At 35.0% G+C, this 20217-nt stretch overlaps 3 protein-coding genes across 4 annotated transcripts; all 3 read right to left on the reverse strand.

The window, feature by feature from the left end:
• Positions 1 to 399: 399 nt before the first annotated feature.
• On the reverse strand, positions 400 to 999 carry LOC129800992 (RNA-binding protein 25-like). The gene has a single exon (XM_055845741.1). It carries the CDS (start codon positions 997 to 999, stop codon positions 400 to 402), a length of 600 nt encoding a protein of 199 aa, XP_055701716.1.
• A 1601-nt stretch (positions 1000 to 2600) lies between these two features.
• On the reverse strand, positions 2601 to 10629 carry LOC129801783 (serine palmitoyltransferase 1). The gene is made up of 4 exons (XM_055847106.1): positions 10242 to 10629; positions 9664 to 10166; positions 3084 to 3647; positions 2601 to 3012 (listed from the first exon to the last, which is right to left on the reverse strand). Exons 1-4 carry the CDS (start codon positions 10290 to 10292, stop codon positions 2718 to 2720), a joined length of 1413 nt encoding a protein of 470 aa, XP_055703081.1. The 5' UTR covers positions 10293 to 10629; the 3' UTR covers positions 2601 to 2717.
• A 3912-nt stretch (positions 10630 to 14541) lies between these two features.
• On the reverse strand, positions 14542 to 19954 carry LOC129801804 (zinc finger CCHC domain-containing protein 24-like). Of its 2 annotated transcripts, XM_055847147.1 has the most exons (5): positions 19735 to 19954; positions 19179 to 19588; positions 15350 to 15592; positions 15040 to 15204; positions 14542 to 14905 (listed from the first exon to the last, which is right to left on the reverse strand). In XM_055847147.1, the coding sequence occupies exons 2-5, from the start codon at positions 19377 to 19379 to the stop codon at positions 14774 to 14776; spliced, it is 741 nt and encodes a 246-aa protein (XP_055703122.1). In that variant the 5' UTR covers positions 19380 to 19588; positions 19735 to 19954; the 3' UTR covers positions 14542 to 14773. The 2 variants fall into 2 exon arrangements, with proteins under 2 accessions (XP_055703122.1, XP_055703124.1); XM_055847149.1 differs by having other exon boundaries at positions 15350 to 15589; positions 19179 to 19954.
• Between the last annotated feature and the right edge of the window lie 263 nt (positions 19955 to 20217).

Genomic DNA, 20217 nt, shown 5'->3' on the forward strand with positions numbered 1-20217 from the left:
CCCACCAGTTTCCCACTAAGTCGTTTCTCGGCATAAGCCGGATTTCTATCTGACATTAGCCTGGATTTATTACTATTCATTTCATGGTATCCCTTTCTTTTATAATAATACAGCGATATTAATTTCATACTCCCTCTGATCCAAAAAAAATCGTAAGTTTGAGAAATATTCCTGTCCCAAAAATGTCGTACGTTTGGAAAAGAATCACTATGAAGAAACGGTGTAAATTAAAATCTTTTTTTTATTTTTTTTTGAAAACTAGTGCATCTTTTTTTTTTTCTTTTTTTATACATATAGATTGTCTCAGCTACCGTCGAGATCCTCAAATTTCAACTCCTCAAATATGAACGATGCGATGGTTGACTTCAAAATGTAAAATATGAGGTTTTGTGAAGGAAATTACTGCGTCATTTTTTTAATTGTGAGGTCGGCAACAGCTTTTTGAAACTCCTCATCTGTGAGGCGAGCGTCCGCAGCATTGTTCACTAGAACGGTCCTGTGGAGCATCCTCTTTTCATGCCTTGCTACGTCGGCTGCGTGGGCTCGCTTCCATGACTCAGTTTGATTCAAAAAACGCCTCGCCTTATCCTCCTGGGCCAAATCCTCTTCCAACTTGTGATATAGATTGGTTGACTCCTTTTTCTTCCTGAGGTTCTCCAGCTCCTTCTCCAGCTCCTCAACCCGCTTGAGCAAGCGTTCGCGCGAGCGCGAGCGTGAATGTGAACGCCCACGCGAATGTGAACGCCCACGCGAATGTGAACGCCCACGCGAATGTGAACGCCTACGCGAACGCGTGCGCGACGGGGCGCGCGAACGCCCACGGTCGCGTGAGATATCACGATCGCGATTGCGCGCACGATTCTGCCCGCGTTGACGCTCGAGCGAGCGGGCACGTTCACGCTCGCGGTTCGTGCGGCTTCGTGCACCCTGTGGTTGTGCACTCATTGCACGTACGCATTCATCTATTGTTCGGGCCCTCCTTTCTGGGTTGTCGCTCATTTTGGCAAAATCAAAATCACACACGTTTTTACATGAAATAGAACACTCGTCACTTTGACAGCTCACCTCACCACATCTTTAAAATCTTACACTACTTCTGTTTTGTTTAGCAAATTCGCTCATTTCCCTGATTATACTTTATATCTGCAAAACAAATTTAAAGATAAAAATTTCAAAATAGATAATTTTAATATATCAAAATAGCATTGAAACTTTTAAGAAGTCACAATTTTTTATTCAGGCCTACATATAGTTTAAAATATAATTAAAATTCGAAATATTATTGCGTTAATAAATTATGTAGTTTTTTCGGGATCGGGAATCCTCTTTTTTCCATTTTGTTTTTTACACTTTTGTTTATTCCAGTTTGTCTTTGGAATCTTTGTCCTCGGTAATTTTTGTTTTTTTTTGGAAACTTTGTCTTTGGAAATCTTGTTTTTCATATATTTTCCACAATTATCGGAAATTTTGTCTGTCACACATTTTGCACAAGTATATTTTATAACCTTCCAAAAATTTCCATTTTCTCAGAAAATTTTCCTTTGCCCCAAAGGACGAAATTAAAAACTTCCCAAAACAGAATTTCCCTTTACCCCAAAGGACGAAACTAAAAACTTCCCAAAACACAGAAAATTTCCCTTTGTTCCAAAGGACGTAACTAGGCACTTCCCAAAACACAGAAATTTTCCTTTTACCCCGACAGACGATACTGATAATTTCCCAAAACAGTAAATTTCCCGTTGCCCTGAAGTACGAAACTAAAATCTTATAAAAACCAATGTGATTTCATTATTTTATTTAATAAAATATACTTTTTTTTTTAAAAATATATGAAAGACAAGATTTCCAAAAAACAAAAATTACCGAAGACAAAGATTTAAAAGAGAAACTGGGAAATACAAAAGTGTAAAAAACAAAATGGAAAAAACGAAGATTCCTCAAACCAGTTTTTTTTTCTTGAGTACCGTTTCAATTCACTCAAATTGTGATATGAATAAGGTTGGGACCTGACCGAACCATTATATTATAAAAATCGTTACTGAATTTTTATTATCCTTCTGAGGAAAATCTAAGGATTTACAAGAATTGCTTGTGGTAGGTTTATGAACCTAATAAGCAAGACATTTTTTTGCTGTAGTAGAAAATAGCTTTGATTTGTGTGTAAATCACGAAAGGATTGCAAATCTTAGACTTCATTCCATAGTATGGTCACTTTCCACTATTTGCGTCCAATTTTAGTCAGAGCATTACTCAAATTTAAATTATAGTAATATATTTGTAATTTTAAGTATTAAAACTCTGAGTATAACATGAAATTAACAAAAGTGATTCCAAATGACAGACTTTTTCCTCAAGAAAAAAGAATGTAAAGAATATAAATAATGATAAAAGTTCAATGCTGCACGCATGAAAACTTTTGCTGCTGCGCGCATTCTGCACAAAAAAATTTTGCTGCTGCGGCGTAAAAATCAGCTTGCGCGCTGCGCGCATTACATGCGCGCAGCCGTACGCAGGTCTCTGTATGGGACTTTGTTTTTATGTTTACCAACGGAAATTATTTTTTTGAATAATTCTAAAAATCACTAAAATAAACGAACATATTTTATTTGCAAGCGCTTTAATAATGGAATTTAAATGCTACATAAACTTCTTTGTGTAAATAGCAAAAAAAAAGATAATGCTGTGCACAGTAGTCAGAAGGAAATTTTTTTTTATCTCTAGCAGAGAACCTCTTTACAAACACTTTCCAGTGTCTCATAGACAAATACTATATCCTCATCCGATAGTAAACGATTAACAGTGATTCTGATACTCGGCCTGGGGCACTTCTTCTCGATATGCCCCAAATATTGTGAATTAACTAGGCACAATCCTCGAGAAATGCACTTTTCCACAATATCACTCATTGCAGTGACTTCAGCTTTTGTGGATTTCGCCTCCTTGAGGTACAAATGCTTCACAGGGGAAATGGGATTTCCACGGAGTGTTAGCTTCGATAAATTTTCCAATTTTCTAGTTATACAAGAAATAGCAAATTACTAAAAAACAAACAGAAAAATAAAACAATTTCAAAAATCACTCACTTTTGAACCTTTCTTGAAGCCTCTTGAATCTCAGAAAACAATTCAGGATGTTTGTTGAATTTGTCAAGAGCACTGAGAGCAGCTTGCGTCAGCAAGGGTGGACATGAAGCTGAAAAGCAGTATCCCAAACCCGAAAGCCTCTGATGATCAACAATAAATGATGATCCCACACAAAATCCCCCAATTGTTGCAACAGCCCACTCCAAAGATGCAGAAATCAAGTCAATCTCATTTCTATCGACATTTAAGTGTTCCGTGAGACCTCTTCCAGTAGCACCCATTGTCCCAAAGGTGATGCTCTCATCCAGGAAAAATCGCACTTTGTACGCCTTGCGCAATCTTATTAGTTCTGCAAGTGGGCACATTTCTCCCGTATTCATATAAATTCCCTCAGCAATCAAAAATTTACGAGTTCTAGCAGCTTTCTTTGGATTCTTCTTGTCCTTGATACTCTGCTCAATCAGTTTATCTTCTAGATCTTTCATGTCATTGTGCCGAAAGTAGATAACAGTCGATCGTGAGGCATCAAGGCCTTTTTGGATGGCAAAATTGACTTCTTCATCCCTATTTGTAAAAATGAGAAAATTTACATTTTTTTTATTATGGGATATTACCGATTTAAATAATAATATTAATAATTATAAAAATAGGGTAAAGTGGGCTAATTCAAAACCTGCTCCAAATGGAAATTTTTCTCTATTCCAAATGGAAACATCATTATTTTCACGATAAATACAGTATTGAATTATTATATTTAGGGGAAACTGGGGCACCACCAAACACGGGGTACCACCAAACACTGCGATTTTTTAATCGGATATTCGACTTCAGAGAATAAGACCTATAGGAATTTAAAGGCACTATAGGGATGCTTGTCCACTAAAGGAATGGTCGAGATAGTCCAAGTAGTTTAGAAATAAAAATTAGTGTTTGGTGGTACCCCGTGTTTGGTGGTGCCCCAGTTTGCCCTATATATTTTCTATACCACAGTTTCATTATTTAGTTAATTTTGCTCCATCCAAATAAAGCGAAAATCCATTCATATTCACAAATTTTAATTTCTCAGAAAAATTCAAAGTGTACCTTTTCACTATCGAATTTTTCATCGATCTACCATGTTTTCCAATGAAAAACACAATGAGGTAATTGTTGTTTATTCGTGTTCATTAACATTTATGTCACATTTCTGGCTAATTTTAGTTAAAATAAGTGTTCATCTTTATTGTTAATGGTACGTAAAGTTTTCAAATGAAATAATTACCTATTTTGTGAACAAAAAAGATTTTTCTGAAGTGTCTGCAAATGCTTCAATAGGAAATCCCGGAAATATGATTTTTTTTGAGATTTTCTTATTGTTTTAGATGGGAAAGGAGAAAAGACCAGGAATAAGAACAAATCTTGCACTCAAGAGCAACTCAACAAGGTTTTGGAATCCTTTCGTCGCGGTTTCACTTACACTGTTTGTCTCCAATTAGAAACTTTCCCTTGTCTCCATTTGGATTAATATGTATCCAATGGCAGCATTTTGCACTTGTGTATTTTTCTTGTATTTAAAAAGTTTTCAAATTATATCTAAAGAATTTTCACTAAAATAGTATCATTCTAGAAGAGTCAAGGAGCAAATTTATGTAATTCTCTTCAGAAAAAATATGAACTTAATATGTTGAATCTTCTGTCAATGTTAAAGCGTATGGAAATGGTTTTGAATTGGGACATTCACCCTAAATGGTTCTCAACGCTTTCAATTAATTAATTAATTCTTTATTGTACGTGGGCCTAATTGCCATTTTGTACAGATATACAAAGAAAATTTACCTGAATCCATAACCTAAACCTAATCTACTTGACAATAGTTCCCTAATGAAGTTTTGGAATTTGTATTAAACTCTCAGTCCCGTAGAGGCTACGAAAGACACTGTCCTTTCCAAAATCTCAATCCTTCTGTTGAATCTCAAGATTCTCAATATTGAAATTTCTGCGATCCTGGGCATAACTGGGACATTCCACCAGGACATGTGAGACAGTGAGATGGGTGTTACAACTCTAGCAGTTTGGTTATTGCTCTTTTTCATAAGGAATGAGTGAGAAAAAATACAGTGTCCTATGTAAAGTCTAGTGAGGGTTACTTGGTCTCTTCTGTTACAGAAATGATTATTAAAAAATGGGAACATCTTTAATAGATCTTAGTTTATTGGACAGGAGAATGTCCTTCCATTATAATTTCCTTAATTCCCGAACGGTTGACTTGGCCCAGGAGTTACAATCTTTGATTGAAATCTGAAAATCAGATATCGAATGGTTAGACGCATTAAAAGCTGCCGCATTAGCGTTAACAATGCCCTCACTGAAGCCCGGGTCGTATAGGAAATTGCACTGTCTTAAGACAATCAAGTCCCTTGCTGTGCCGTGTAACCCGACAACAGCCGGAAGTTACAGACGTCTTTTAAGGCCTATAGGCAATTGGTGATAATTAGGGGGTTCGGGGAGTTAAAGGCTAATTTGCACGCAGCTAATGACCTTTTTCTTCTAGCGTGGTTTTAGATGCCATATCGTTGACCTTACCCTCCACTATCCACCTAGAATTTTCTACCCAGATACCGTAGCCCGCTTTACCAGAGAACTTGTTGCTAGCTACGAAAATTTTGGTATTTAAGTTGTTTCCCTCGAGCTTGTTATAAATGACTTCTCTTGATCTATTTGGGTCTATTCTATATCTATGACTGTCTTCTAGAGAGATGTCTAATCGGTTCCGATCCATCTTCCAATAGGGTTGTTTTCCCAAGTATTGGAATGTATTGTATTTAGGTAAATTCCAGCCTGCCAAGACCGAGGAAACTTTTTCAACCTAGGAAATTATTCTGCCCCCCTCTCTGAAATCCGCACACATCTCCTTAAACATTGTAATATGTTGATTAGCTGAGATTTTGTTCCAGTATTTGACTGTGAGCAGGGTTCTTCTATCTTCCAAATTCATAAGACCTGATTCTGCGATAAGGCTGTCCGTAGGGGAACTTCTAAACACACCCGTTGCTGCTCTGATTTCAGCATTATGTATCGGATCCAATTTCTTTAAGATGGATTTGGCTGCTATGCAGAACGACAGCACCACGTAATCCAGCTTCCCCCCAACCAGGGCCTGGCGACAGAAGTTGCCGCCTATCCGCCCCCCATTCAAGATTAGAAAGAACCTTAATTATGTTAACTCTTTTTTGACAGTTATCTTTAATTTGTTTTATGTGTTGATGGCAAGATAGCCTACTATCAAATGTGATTCCCAAGATTTTTAAAGTATTAACTTCACTGATCGTATTGTTTTTAAGGGTAAAGCTTGGATGTCTACATTTGCGTATTCTACAGACGTGCAAGGTTTTGGACTTCAAAATTGAAAAGTTAAAACCGTATTGTTGGGCCCATACCTCTAGCTCGTCCACCACCATCTGTAATTTTATTTGGAGGTCTTCTGAGGAATTTGCCGAGGCAAATACTAATAGATCGTCAGCATAGATCATATGTTTGACTCCTGGAATGTTTAAATAATCCGAGGAACTATTCATAGCAATCAAGAAGAGCGGGACAGAAAGAACGCTACCTGTTGGGGTTCCGCTCTCTTGTGTGAGTCTAGATGACATCTTATTGCCAACGTAAACATTAAATTGTCTATCTCTTAAAAAATTTTCAATGTAGTTAAAAATCCGTCCTTCTAAGCCCCAATCTTTTAATTTATTAATGATTACAATACGCCATACTTTTTCATAGGCTTTTTCAATACAGTAGAAGACTCTCTCAAATTCGGGCATATGGGACCGAAATGTCAGCCGAATTAGACAGAAATTCGGGCGACAAACTTATTGAAATGCAACGATTTTTTATTCATGTGCATATAGATATTGAGTTTACACACTCATATATAACGTAAATTGCATGAAAATCCCTCAATAATGCAAAATCATATCAAAACTAAGACAAACCATGCCAAATTTGAGCATATTTGATTCATTTGATAATCATAATCAAACTTGAAAAATGACAACAAACTTTTTTCAAATGTAACCGCTGCCCGAATTAAAAAGTAGCCCGATCTTAAAAGAGCCGAATTTGCGAGAGTCTACTGTATCTAAGTTAATGCAAGAAATATGTTCTTTTTTGTTAATTTTATTTGCCATGAAATGTTGTATAAATAAGCTAAGTTATCTGTTGTACATCTATTTCTCCTGAAACCCGATTGATAATCGGAGAGCAGGTGGTTTCTCTCTAGCCACCAATTTAATCTTGAGGATACCATTTTCTAAAGGAGCTTACCTACACAACTCAGGAGCGAAATAGGGCGATAGCTTTTGGGGTCTGTTGGGTCTTTATCTGGTTTTAAAATTGAAATAATATTTGCACTTTCTCAGATATCTGATATTGTGCCTTCTGAAAATACTTTGTTTAAAATTAACAGCAGCCTGCTCATTCCTTGAGGTGGAAGATTCTTCAACATCTGATAAGTGATTCCGTCTGGCCCTGCCGATCTCCCATTCGCGACCCTAAGAACCTGTGACATCTCTTCCAAGGAGAATGGTATATTGAGCTCTACGCAAGTATTATCCAGTGGAACTGTTTGATACCCTAAAAGAGATTCCCTTTGGCGGAGCGCCCCTTCTGATAAGCCTGAGTTGTCTGAGTTCTTGGCAAAAGTTCTGGCTAGTAATTCACTCATATCTTCTTCTGTGTTGGCAACTTGTCCATTTTCTATTAATTCTCTAATAGCAACTGATCTATGTTTCCCTGAGATTTTCCGAATTTTATCCCAAACTACTTTAGGTGGTTTATTATTATACCCAAATGTCTTAATGGAACTAACATAGCTTGACCAACTTTCTGCTTTGGCTTGCCTCATTACTTCTTTGACTTCCTTCTTTTTCTGGTTTAATAAATCTAAGTTCGCTACTGAGGAATGCTTACGAAACTTCCTAAACAGTCTATTTCTCTCCTTAACATTTTCTTTTACCGAATCAGTTCACCATGGGACTCTTCTCTTTCCGGGAATCTCTCTGGTTTGGGTCATGCTTAACGCTGCCGCGTTTAAAATTGCTTCATTAAACATTCTGACTTGTTCGGTCAAGTCAAGATCTTCAGAAAAATCAAAGGTCCCCACACAGCTATTGAAGAAGATACCCCAATCAGCCCTGTCTTCGTTCCATCTAACTCTATGAGTATTACTTTGATACGTGGAAAAATCCTTGACTAGAATCGGTTGGTGGTCACTATTGTAAGCTTCCATTACTACTTCCCATTCTAAGGAAATAGAAAGAGCGGGAGATGAAAGTGTAATATCAATTGCCGTCAGACTTCCGTGACCCGGATGCAGGTAAGTTGGGCTACCATCGTTTAGCAGGGAGACTTGATTGTTTAATCCATTCAGTCAATGTACCAGAAATACTTGAGATAGAATGTTCATATGTTGGAATTAGTTTCCTACAGATTAGTAGATGAATTTTTTGAAAAGAAAAAAATTTATCTCATATGGGGGCGCGGGGAGCCTCTGTCAAATACACGTCTTAACGGTCACTGAATTTGAATTCTGTGCATTGTCTATTCATTACAAACTCTATTGCTTTAGATAGAGTAACTATCCAAGAACATCAATTGGCAACTAGAATTCAAATCAGGAAAGAGGAAAGAGGCCAATTTTAACAAATTCGACGGGATCTCGTATTTTCCGTCCGCCATTTTGAGCAAAAATTTGGCATGACCTTCCGCGAAGCAAGAAAATAATAACAAAATGTATTTTCATCTCTGTCGGACTATTTTTCTCAAGTAATTGAATAACTAACGTTACTAAAAATCCATTCCCGACACCAATTCGGATAGCAATTGCCCAGAAATAAATCATCAAAAATCACTCAATTTGCGTATGATGTATAATACCATGGTAAGGAATGGGTTAATATAAAATCTTCTAGTTGGTTACCTTTGTCAACCGTTTCATAAATCACACAAAGGATTGCTCAAAATAATTTTAAGAGTAATAAAATTGAATTTCGTACCAAAATTACTTAACGTTTCATAACCGGTACATTACTTTTTGAATAATTAATTCAATTTACATCACGCAGTGCCTCCAAAGAAGAGGCCATTAGACTCAAAAAAAAACCCTCAATATTGAAATTTAAAGATTTTGTTATTCAAACATTTCAGACAGATACAGAACCCTTCCAAAAAAATTCCCTTTTCTCTCAAATTATTGCATCACTGAGAGAAATCCGAAAGTCAAAATAACATTCCGGAAATGTTAATTTTATCCTGCAGCATTAATCCGAAATCGGTGTAAATATTATGCTTTTTAGGAGTATTAGGGCTTAATGTTACCCTTTTTCATGTTAATTTTACCATTAAAAAGGTGTAAAATTAACATTAAAAAATGTTGAAATATTTTTACACCCGAAAAGTGTTAAAATTATGACGAATAAAAGTTAATCGTAGCCTCTTTTTTTTCTGAGTGTACCTATTCTCATTATTCAAGAAATGCAATCAATAAAAGTTCACCGCTAAAGAAATGAAGAATGATTTGATTAAAAAAAAAAACAAAGCTACTCACACGAAGCAAATGTCTGTGCGTTTGGCATAAGCCGGAATGGCACTTGCAATTGTGGAGAATCCATAGCTGTAGACCACAGCTTCTTCCATGTTCATGAATTCTGCAAGCTTCTCCTCCAGTTCCAAATGTACATCAACGGTGCCGTAGAAGCCTCTTGGACCGCATGATCCAACACCGTATTTCTTCAGACTTCTAATAGCATCCTCCTGGATGTCCTGATCTTCCAGGAGACCCAAGTAATTGTGTGTGCCTAGGTTCAAGCAATCTTGCCCTTCCACAGTGATTCGCTTGCCCACACGGCTAGTGACTAACCTGGGCGAGAGGGCCGGATGGTTCAGGGGCGTATCCCCCACAAGAGGTTCAGGTGTCCAATTGGCTAAGATTGCTGCTTTCTCTCCCGCAGAAAGATTCTTCGTTTTTTCGTTGCTTTTGTTTTTATGCAGAATCAACCAAATCACCAAAACCACAAGAGCTGCTTGAAGAGACAACGCAAAGAAGGACGCCTAAAAGAAAATAGACAAAATTATCAGAATTTAGAAGTCTCTTCAGTCAAGAAATTATAGAAAAAATGCACACACCTTGTGAAAAATGTCCAATATTTCGTAAATTATATAAGGCATGTTTACCATGTTGTTTACTTTTAGTAATCAATTACTTTAGAGGTCTATTGGCATAGTTTATGTAGGAATTTAGGCCCAATTTTCAGGAATTTGGGCAAGTGTCTTTATCACAAGCACCTCGCGAAAGTATGAATCACACGCGAAAGTGAGAAAAACATATGCGGAGTACTAGATTTCAGAGTGTTGCCGCGCGTCGTTGTAGTACTAAAAACCGCACTGTGATCAACATAACCTCAATTATTTTGTGGCGGAAAAATAAAATACCACGGAGCCACGACGGAGTACTGAACACACACTGAACTTCTGTAAAATAATTGATTGATTAATGATTAATTCTTTATTGTACTTGGGTCATAAGATCATTTTGTACAAATCAAGACCAAACTTTATCTAACACCACCCCTTAAACTTACTTGTCCAGCATTGCCCTACCCAACTAAGATCTGACGAGAAATCAGCACTCATCTTACAAAATTTTAAATTCGAAAGGACAAGTTAACGGTTCAATTAATGAAAAAAGTTAGGGGAGACCGGGGAGTTGGGACACTTTTTCATGTTTTGACTTTGAGACACTATTCCAAAAAATCACAATAGTATATTACAATTTTATGCGGTCTACAGGATACTTGTGGGTATTGACTTTATAATAAGTACTCGATAGAATTTCGAAAGCAACTGAATTTTCTTGGAGAAGATAAAACATAACTTGACGCCTTGTCCCAAACCTCCCCGATTTGGGGCAGTATGGGACGCATTTTTTCTCGCATAATTTGCATTATTGGAGCATGTTAATTAATTTTAAGTACTAGATAAAAAATATTTCTAATAGAAATAAAAATATCTAATCTTTTTTTTCATACTTAGAAATTAATATTAATTTAATTTGTACGGTAGAGTCATTTATTGTCAATCAATTATTTAAAGTATTTACTTCTTATTCACCATCTACCTTTCTTTGCTTCTTCAATTGTAAGTATTGCAATTATGATCATCAAATTCCTTACACGAGTAGTTTTTCTTGCAGCTTTTAGTTTTGAACTCATTAAGGAATTCCTGTTTGATTTTACGACAACTGCATGTTATCTATTTTATCCTCACTCCCTGAAAAAGCTCTCGCCTTGCTCTTTCTGGAGAATTTGTGAGAATTGTAGAGGATATTGCTCGAGAACTTCTCGAGAAAATAGTTTTTAACGGGATTGAGCAAAGGTCGAATATCCTCTGGAGAGTAAATTATTGATTCCCAAGACATTGATGGTTTAATTGTCTCTGTAGTTGGAGACATCTGCTCCACTGGTAAAGTTTGCCCAAGAGGGAGACTTCCAGTAGAAACTGGGCATTACTCTCCATTTTGACAATAAAAAATTGCACACCACCTACAATATTGTCGAAAATCAACGTCCCATTTATCCCCTTTCAGGTGTCCTAAACATCCCCGCGGGTATTTTTGATATTTAAAACCCTTAAGGAAAAAACAAGAGCGTATAATCTCTGAAACTTTTATAAAAATATGTTCCCAGATTACTGCTACTTAATCAGATAAAAAAGTTTTGATTATATATCGCTGATATAAAATACAAAGAGCAACACTGAGAAATCAAAAAGTACAATTTTTATCAAATTTTAAGAAAGTGTTCATAGAATTAAAACAATAAAACTGAGGATATCCATTCCTTTAGTCAGTTTGAGTAGTGGTTAAATCCCATTTATTTCAAAAATTAATGAAAAATTCGCCCTGCCCCACACTACCCCTGTCCCATACCTCCCCGGTCTCTCCTATTTAATTTAATTCAGTTACTTTTACGACTTCAAGAAAAGATTTAATAGATAGAAAATAATGAATGAAATCAATTATAAAGCTTGAACCTATTAGATTTCAATCTAATAATGGATAAAAAATTATCGGGGGATTAAAATTTATTTGTTTGTATCACCGTTCTAAAATTAAATTGCAAATATTTTATTTTACTTTTCGTCCAGACATCGTCGCAATTCACACAATTCTCTAATAATTAACAAAAATTTGGACGACTTCCATTGATATAAGGCTTTACTTTACACACTCTACTCAATACGTAAATAAAGATTTCAAAGCACCTCGAGACCACCTTTGAAATTTTGAGAAAAAATAAAGACTATTGAGATTAGAATCATCTTGAAATCCTGCTTGCTGAATACCAAATCTTGAAATATTTTTATCCAAGCGAAAAATAAAGATATTTGACAGCTTTATTTTGAAATCTTGTTTGTAGAATACCAAATCTTTATTTATCCCTTTATATCTTTATCTTTATCTTTAACTTTATTCGCAGAATAGAGTCCATTATTATAAATAACTTGATTACGGAAGCGTCAGGTAAGAAAATTGTCACAAAAGGATTTACTTTTTATCAAATTCTTATTGAAAGCATTTAGTTTAGAATTCACATTATTTTGCACCAAATTGAGTTTAAGATCTGCAGACTATGCAGTAAGTGAGATGCTTTATTTGCAGGATATTCAATAAATAAAGAAATCCTGATGGATAAGGAAAGATGTCGAAATTAATTTCCGAGCAATCGTATCGTCAATTCATCCAGTTATTTCGCCAAAAAAATCTCCTATCACCAGAATAATATTAATAATAATATATTAATTTGGTATAATAGATATTATCGACTATAGGGTGGCGGCATTAGTTATGGCCAGTCTATACTTGTGGCCACCTCGCAGATATTTTCAATTTTTTCCCACATATTAATTTCGAAGAACCACGAAATTAGGAATATTTGATGTGCTATCATTAAATGCAACTTTTAAACTGATTTACTTTTATATTTCGGTAGAATTTTTATTATTTTGTGGAGATTATTTTACTGATGCGCCTCACGATCAAATATACGTCAAATCGTTAAGAAATTTACTAACGATCTCACAATTTTTACTGATTAAATTATGTATCTTCAATTAAAAATATTTAGTACTATTTGTCAAAACTTGTCTTCTTTGGAACTATATTTTCTTTTACTACTTGATTTTGATGATTTTTCAAACAAAAATGTAAAATAATCACAAAGGCCATAAGTTATGACCAATTTGATAAGATTATTAACTTGTGGCCACAGCATTTGACGTGTGGCGCCCTCACAGATATTTGCTTTAGTGAGTTGTCAATCGTGTTATTTTGATTCAGTGAATTTGAGTTTTCTAGCAAAAATTGAATAAAATTTAAGATAAGTGTTAAAATTATAACATAAAATTGCTTGCAAATGTGTGGTGTGAATGATCTTATTGATTTTTTCCATGAACTTGCATTTTGTTGTAAATAACCTAACTTTTTCTCTTTTTTCCTTCTTAAGAGAATGAAAATCATGAAAAAAAACAAGAGAAAAACCTCATTATTACAATCAAAGGATGAAAAAGGGGCATTGAGAAGCATTGAAAATAGAATGACCACGACCAAAGTATTCCAGTCATTCCAGCTATACCACATCCCCTCACAAACTCTGCGTTAAAATTTTCGGAAAGTCTCCGGAAGAAACAACAGATCACGGAGGCTTTCACAGTGCCCTTAGAGAGCAGGCAGAAAAGAAAATTATAAGATGGGTTCTTCATGCAGCCAAATGTAGCTTTTCCATCACGAAATTCTGATTGGATTACTAGCCTCTGGCGGGGAGAATCAATATTAGTAGTATCCGACTATTATGAGAAAAATATTTGAGAAACTATGAAAATTTGTTAAACAAAATAATAAAAACCTGTGAAAGTACCTAAAATGCTTTTCTTTTCTTTTGTATTAAAATTATTTTATTACTAAGTTTGTTTTATATAATTTGAAATTGTGGCCATAAGTTATTACACGAGTGGCCACAAGTTCGTAAAAGAGGCCACAAATTATGAAGTTTACATGGTTGGGAAAATCACATATTTTCCGGGAATTGAGGGATTTTCCTGATAAATTCATTTGGATATATCGAAAGATAAACTAAATGAAAGAAATTACTCTTAAAATTTCGCTTTAATTGGTCAAAAAGATCATCAGCTGTTAGAAGATATGTTCTTAATGTGGCCATAAGTAATGCATGCACCCTACCAGAAATTTTTATGCACCTAAAACCAAAATTCAAATATTTATACAAGATAACATAAGCCAGAAAAAAGAGTCTCGGAGATCTACATTGAAGCAGAGAAATAATGTGTATAAAGCCCCAGTTTTAGATAAAAACGCAACGAATAGGTAAGTTATAATACTGAACATTAAAATATAAAATACCGAAAATAATTTTATTCTATTATTATTTTATTATCATTTTTTATTTTATTTTTAGTCAAGACAATTTGATATTTTTGGTTTTTACATTATCACTAAATTTTCTTACACTCTAAATTTATATCTCAAAAGACATCATTAAAATACGATAATTGTTCATCAATACATACTTCAGTCGTTGCGCAAAAGATTATTATAGATTTTAAGAGATATTTTTTCTTAAATATTAATTTTTTTTAGAAATCTAGCAAATTGCTGAAAAACAATTCCTCTTGCGGCAGTAAAATCCAAGGGTTTTGCATTTTTCACAGAGCATCTGCGGATGTACTTTAGATTGGTCAGAAACATCCAGGCCATCAGGCTTCTCAAGAGGTCTCTGAAAATTCAATTTTTATTTTAGTAGTGTGTTTCAGTTTTTTTTATCTACATCTACACTATACGAAACAAAAGTGTATTTTTTAATTTATATTTGTTTTTTTTTTTTAAATTTAATCAATATAATTAAATTACCTGTTTGTGAGGATAAACGTTCACATGGCATTTGATACATTCTTGGCCCATATTAGCCCAAGAATTTCCTGACATCCACTTCCTTTTGCATTTTGGACATTTGTATTCACCGAAGCACCTCTTCTTTCCCTGATACGGCGTTTTCCCCTCTGCTTTTGGTCGAGCCTAAGAGTAGCGTTTATTCTTTAGCATATACATTACAATAATTCTTATCTATATCGCTGAGAATCATATTACAATCGAGCAGAAAAGTGTCTACTGTACAAAAACTTCTCGCCATAAATAAGATAAACATTTCATATATACTAACCTTTGGACAATCGCGGATATAATGGCCCTTTCTGAAGCATAAATGACACAAATAGTTATCCGGCGGTAGTTTTTGAGGCTTTTTGTTTTCGAAATTCTTAGAAATATCCAGATTCCCCAGTGTTTCTATCAAATCAATTATTTGCTCATAGGATGATGCTGGTGGTGATAATGACTCTTGTTGAGTACAGGAATAATTCTGGGGTACATGGTAGGCATTCCACATTGGTGGTGCTGACGACTGCTGCAAAATTAAATTTCTTATTATAATTTTATGAATAGTTTCGTGTTTAAAAAAAATTTGTTATTAATTTGGATTTTCTGAATGAATGCATGTGTTTAATGACGTCATAGAAACATATGGAAAGTTATGTATAAATTTTCGAAATAGGAAATCATGTGGATGTGAGTCCAGAAATGTATAACGTCATCATAAACAAGGGATGACTCTACGGTACCTTTTTTCAAAACCTGTTTCTTAAAAAATTTGAGTTAATTGGTTAAATAAGAAATAGAAACTGATTTGCAAATCAAGCAAATCAAATAAAAGTCATAGATCCTAATTTTGAAAAGAAGATAATAGAGGTATTAAGGCGTCTACACATTAGCCGTACTCACTATGGCGTTGTTATCTCGTAATCTCCGTAATCTGTTATCTTGTTATAATTTTTCATTTATAAAATACATTACGAGAACATAACGAGATAACGAAATAACGATATTACAAGATAACAGCGCCATAGTGAGTACGGCTATTGAGAGCAATTTTCGTCAAAAATTGCGTTTTTGACAGAAATTTGACGTTTCCACCTACAAGGCTGCAGGGAATTTCCTTCAAAACAGCAATTTTTGACAAAAATTGCTCCCAATGTGTAGAGGCCATAACATTAAATTTTAAATAAGAGTTCAATAACTAGGTCAAACTCGATTTAATGTTAGACAGAATAGGTATTCTAGAAGAGGGGGCAGGGCAAATTTTTTGCCAAACCAAAAAATTATTTGAACTTTGAACAGTTTTCGAAAGGTCCCCTAGAGATCAGAGTTAGTTGAAAAAAGTAGCATTTTCAGCGTATTTTTTTCTGAATTGATCAACAAAAATATACTGACCGGTAAGCAGTTTTCGAACAAAATGTTCTAAGTTCTAACCAAATATGGGAATGGCACTGCCTCGCAGTTGTCATTTTAACAACATCATTAAAATGTTGTTTAATTAAAATGATGTTAAATTTTAACAACATAATTTTTTGGGTATCTAAATACGGGTCCCGGTCAAAATCCCGAAAGCAAAAATCCCGAATTCTTAGCTACTCCCATGATTGCACCTGCGCTTGCTGGAGGCAAAGGGAAATCTTCTGTGTCTTGGGAAATTATTCTATACATTTTCCTCCATATAATTTCATCCCTTTCACGATTTTGAACATTCGGGATTTTGGCTTTCGGGATTTTGGCCTTTTCGGGATTTTGGCGTTCGGGATTTTGGCTTTCGGGATTTTGGCTGTCACCGTCTAAATACAATACACCGTCTAAATACAATACACCGTCTAATGGTTGGGGAGGGGTGGAAAGAAAAAAATATCTTTATTTTATAGAATATCACCCTATGCGAGGATCATAAAAAGATAGGAAAATGAAATTTCATTTCCCACCCAACTAAACATAGCCCGAAATAAATAAATTTACAAAGAGAATCTGAATCCTATAAGAAACATAATAGTTTCTTACTATCGGAGATCTGTCAAATAAACTTAATGGCGTCTTCTATACGGGGGGATTTCGAAATGCACCCCACTGTGCTATGCACCGGTGAGTCTCGGGAAATCTTCTCTAGTGGTTCATGCCTGAGATAAATTTTCTCCACCCAAGTGTGTTCTAACTAAAATAGATAGTCTGGAAGACTTTCTATTTTATTTCGAAACGTTTCGAACGTCAATCATACAATGTTTTAGTTTAGAATCAAAGAATTCGTTAAAGATACGTAAAGTTAATATTTATGCCTGGTGACGAATACTTTATAAGGAAGAGGAGATGGGGCATACATCCTCTATATCAAAACCGTCCTACCGCAGGATTTTATGCTAATATTGTTGCTAAATTAAGAAAATATTGTAAGTTATTTATTTTCCTATAAATCAACTTTAACATTACAATTCAGAAGAGTGATCGATATCGTGTCCCCATTTCACCTGCTTTTCGACTCTTGATAATTTTAAAAATAGTTCACGAGGAAACCATCTCTTGAAATACAAAAAAAAAGATAAAATCGCTTGAAATGTCAAAATATTCGAATATACAACAAATGGAGCTTTCGAAGAGACAAAATGCATCGGTCTAAAGCTCAGTGGGGGATTTTTATGACAAAATGGCGGTTTTCCGTTTAGATGCTCCCAATATGGACTAAATCGGTTAAGAAACCTGGAGCATCTAAACGGGGGGATTTTATTTCGAAACCGCCATTTTGACACAAAAGTCCCCCACTGAGCTTTAGACCCGGTGCATTTTTACCTATCTTTCGGCGCTTAAAATCTCCCTCTTCGAAAGCTCGTTTGTTTATGTTCGAATATCTTGTCCTTTCAAGCGGTTTTAAATCTTTTTTTTTGTTTTTCAAGAGATGTTTTTCTCATGAACTATTTTCAAAGTTATCAAGGGTCGAAAAGCAGGTGAAATAGGGACACGATATCGATTAATCTTCTGAATGTATCGTTTAATCTTTATTAGAATATGGTGGAATTGTTAAATAGACATCCTTGTGTTGTTATGGAATTTGTCAGCTGAAAAGTGATTTTCATCTAATTTCTAAGAACTTAGAGACCCTTAGGGCCTCGACAGACCTGAGGATTAGCCGAGAAACGGCTTAGCGCAATTATATTCGACATAATGATTAAACTTCATTTCAATGATTTTCCACTAAGTCGTCTCTCGGCTTAAGTCGTAAGTGTGTCTAGGGCATTACGTATATGAATAAAGTTTATTTATAGAAAAATAAAAAGCTTAGGATATTTTCTTAATTTAGCAACAATATTGGCATAAAATCCTGCGGTAGGACGGTTTTGATATAGAGGATGGGTGCCCCATCTCCTCTTCCTTATAAAGTGTTCGTTACTAAGCATAAATATTAACTTTACCACTCTTTAACAAATTCTTTAATTGTAAAACACTGTGTGATTGACGTTCGAAACGTTTCGAAATAAAATAGAAAGTCTTCCAGACTATCTATTTTAGTCAGAACACACTTGGAGAATTTATAACAGAGGGTGGAGAAAATTTATCTCAGAAATGAACCACTAGGGGAGATTTCCCGAGACTCACCGGTGCATAGCATAGTGCGGTGCATTTCGAATTCCCCCCGTATAGAAGACGCCTTAGAGGGATTTATTTCAAAAGTTGAGGGATTATAAGGGCGGTAAAGTAAAATACACCTCGTGACTCGCAATTATAACAAAATTATGTTTTCTTGGGAGGATATGAAGCCCGTATAAATCACAATGTAATATTTTTTGTTTTTTACCTCAATAAAATTATATATATGAATTATTTTTTGTCGTGAATCAATCATGTAATCAAAACATGTATTAAAAATTTGTGTGGAATTTGTACAAACTTATTGTTTGGCTTGAACTTAATGTTGAAGACATCAACTTGCAATTAAAACGTGGGTCTGATTTAAAAATAACTGACTGAGAGCAATACTCAGTACGACAAAAAAATGGATGGTCTATGTGAGTGTAAAAATTTATTAAGATGCGCCTCGAAAATTACTAAATTGTCGGTCAATTAACATCGATGGAAGTGCATTGGGGTATTTTTATAACATAAATGGAGAATCTATTTACCATGTATGTTGGCGGTGGTTCATCCATGGACATGTAATACCACTGTGGTGGCTGTTGCTGAAATGCTGCCGATGAGGACGTTTGATAGGAGTTTATGTAGGGTAGCGATGAGCCTTGTGAAGGTCCTGTGTAGGGCAGTTTTGAGAAATTGGCAGAATTCGCGACAGTCGGAGACAATTGAGATATTACTGTTGGAGGCATTTTATGAGCCACAGCAGAAGAATCTTGCACAGAAAGAACTTTAAGAAGACTCAGCACAATTTTTTACTCTCCAGAACCGAGAAATCCACATTCAGAGAAAAATGTACACCCGAATAACTCTGACGGATATTGAATTTGATCTCTAACGTACACCCCGCACTGAGTATCTTCTGTTTAGCTCTCTGAAAATATCTCTTGCTATTTTTAACCTAAAGAAAGAAATTGTTTTACAGATTCACTTGAACTACGTTCATTTGAAAACTTCTAAATATGCTGCACATTTTCCAACACTGTCGATTGGGATATGCCTTTTAGAATTATTTTATTAACAACTTTTTTCATCTTGAAGAATTACCTTAAAATTATTTAACAGTTTCGTAAATAGAACTAAATATTAAAAGAAAGAAAATCCTTTTTTTATAATAGGCACTTTTCAAATTAATTAGTCCATCATCTTAATTACACTGTGGATGATCAGTTGAGGATCACCACACGAGGAAAAATTTAAGAAGAGGTAGGAAGTGACTGAAGACGAAAATTCGACTGATGCTATGTGGGATTGATGTAAGACTACGAATAAGATCGGCGATAATTCGTGTGTGAAGTTCTTTTTTCTTGTGACTAATTTCTTGAGCGTACGATCAGGAGAGACGGGAGCCAAGGGGAAGGGATGAAATGAACAAAACAGATGATCACTTATACATAGGAATAGGAATATGGTATGTGTTCATGCTCGAGTGAGAACTTCCTGATGATGGAGCATTTTCTTAGCAAGAAAATTCAGCGCTTTACTATCTGCATAAATCACATATAGAATAAATATTAAGGGAAAGTGCCC

Source organism: Phlebotomus papatasi, chromosome 2 (assembly GCF_024763615.1).
Source record: "Phlebotomus papatasi isolate M1 chromosome 2, Ppap_2.1, whole genome shotgun sequence".
Taxonomy (NCBI): domain Eukaryota; kingdom Metazoa; phylum Arthropoda; class Insecta; order Diptera; family Psychodidae; genus Phlebotomus; species Phlebotomus papatasi.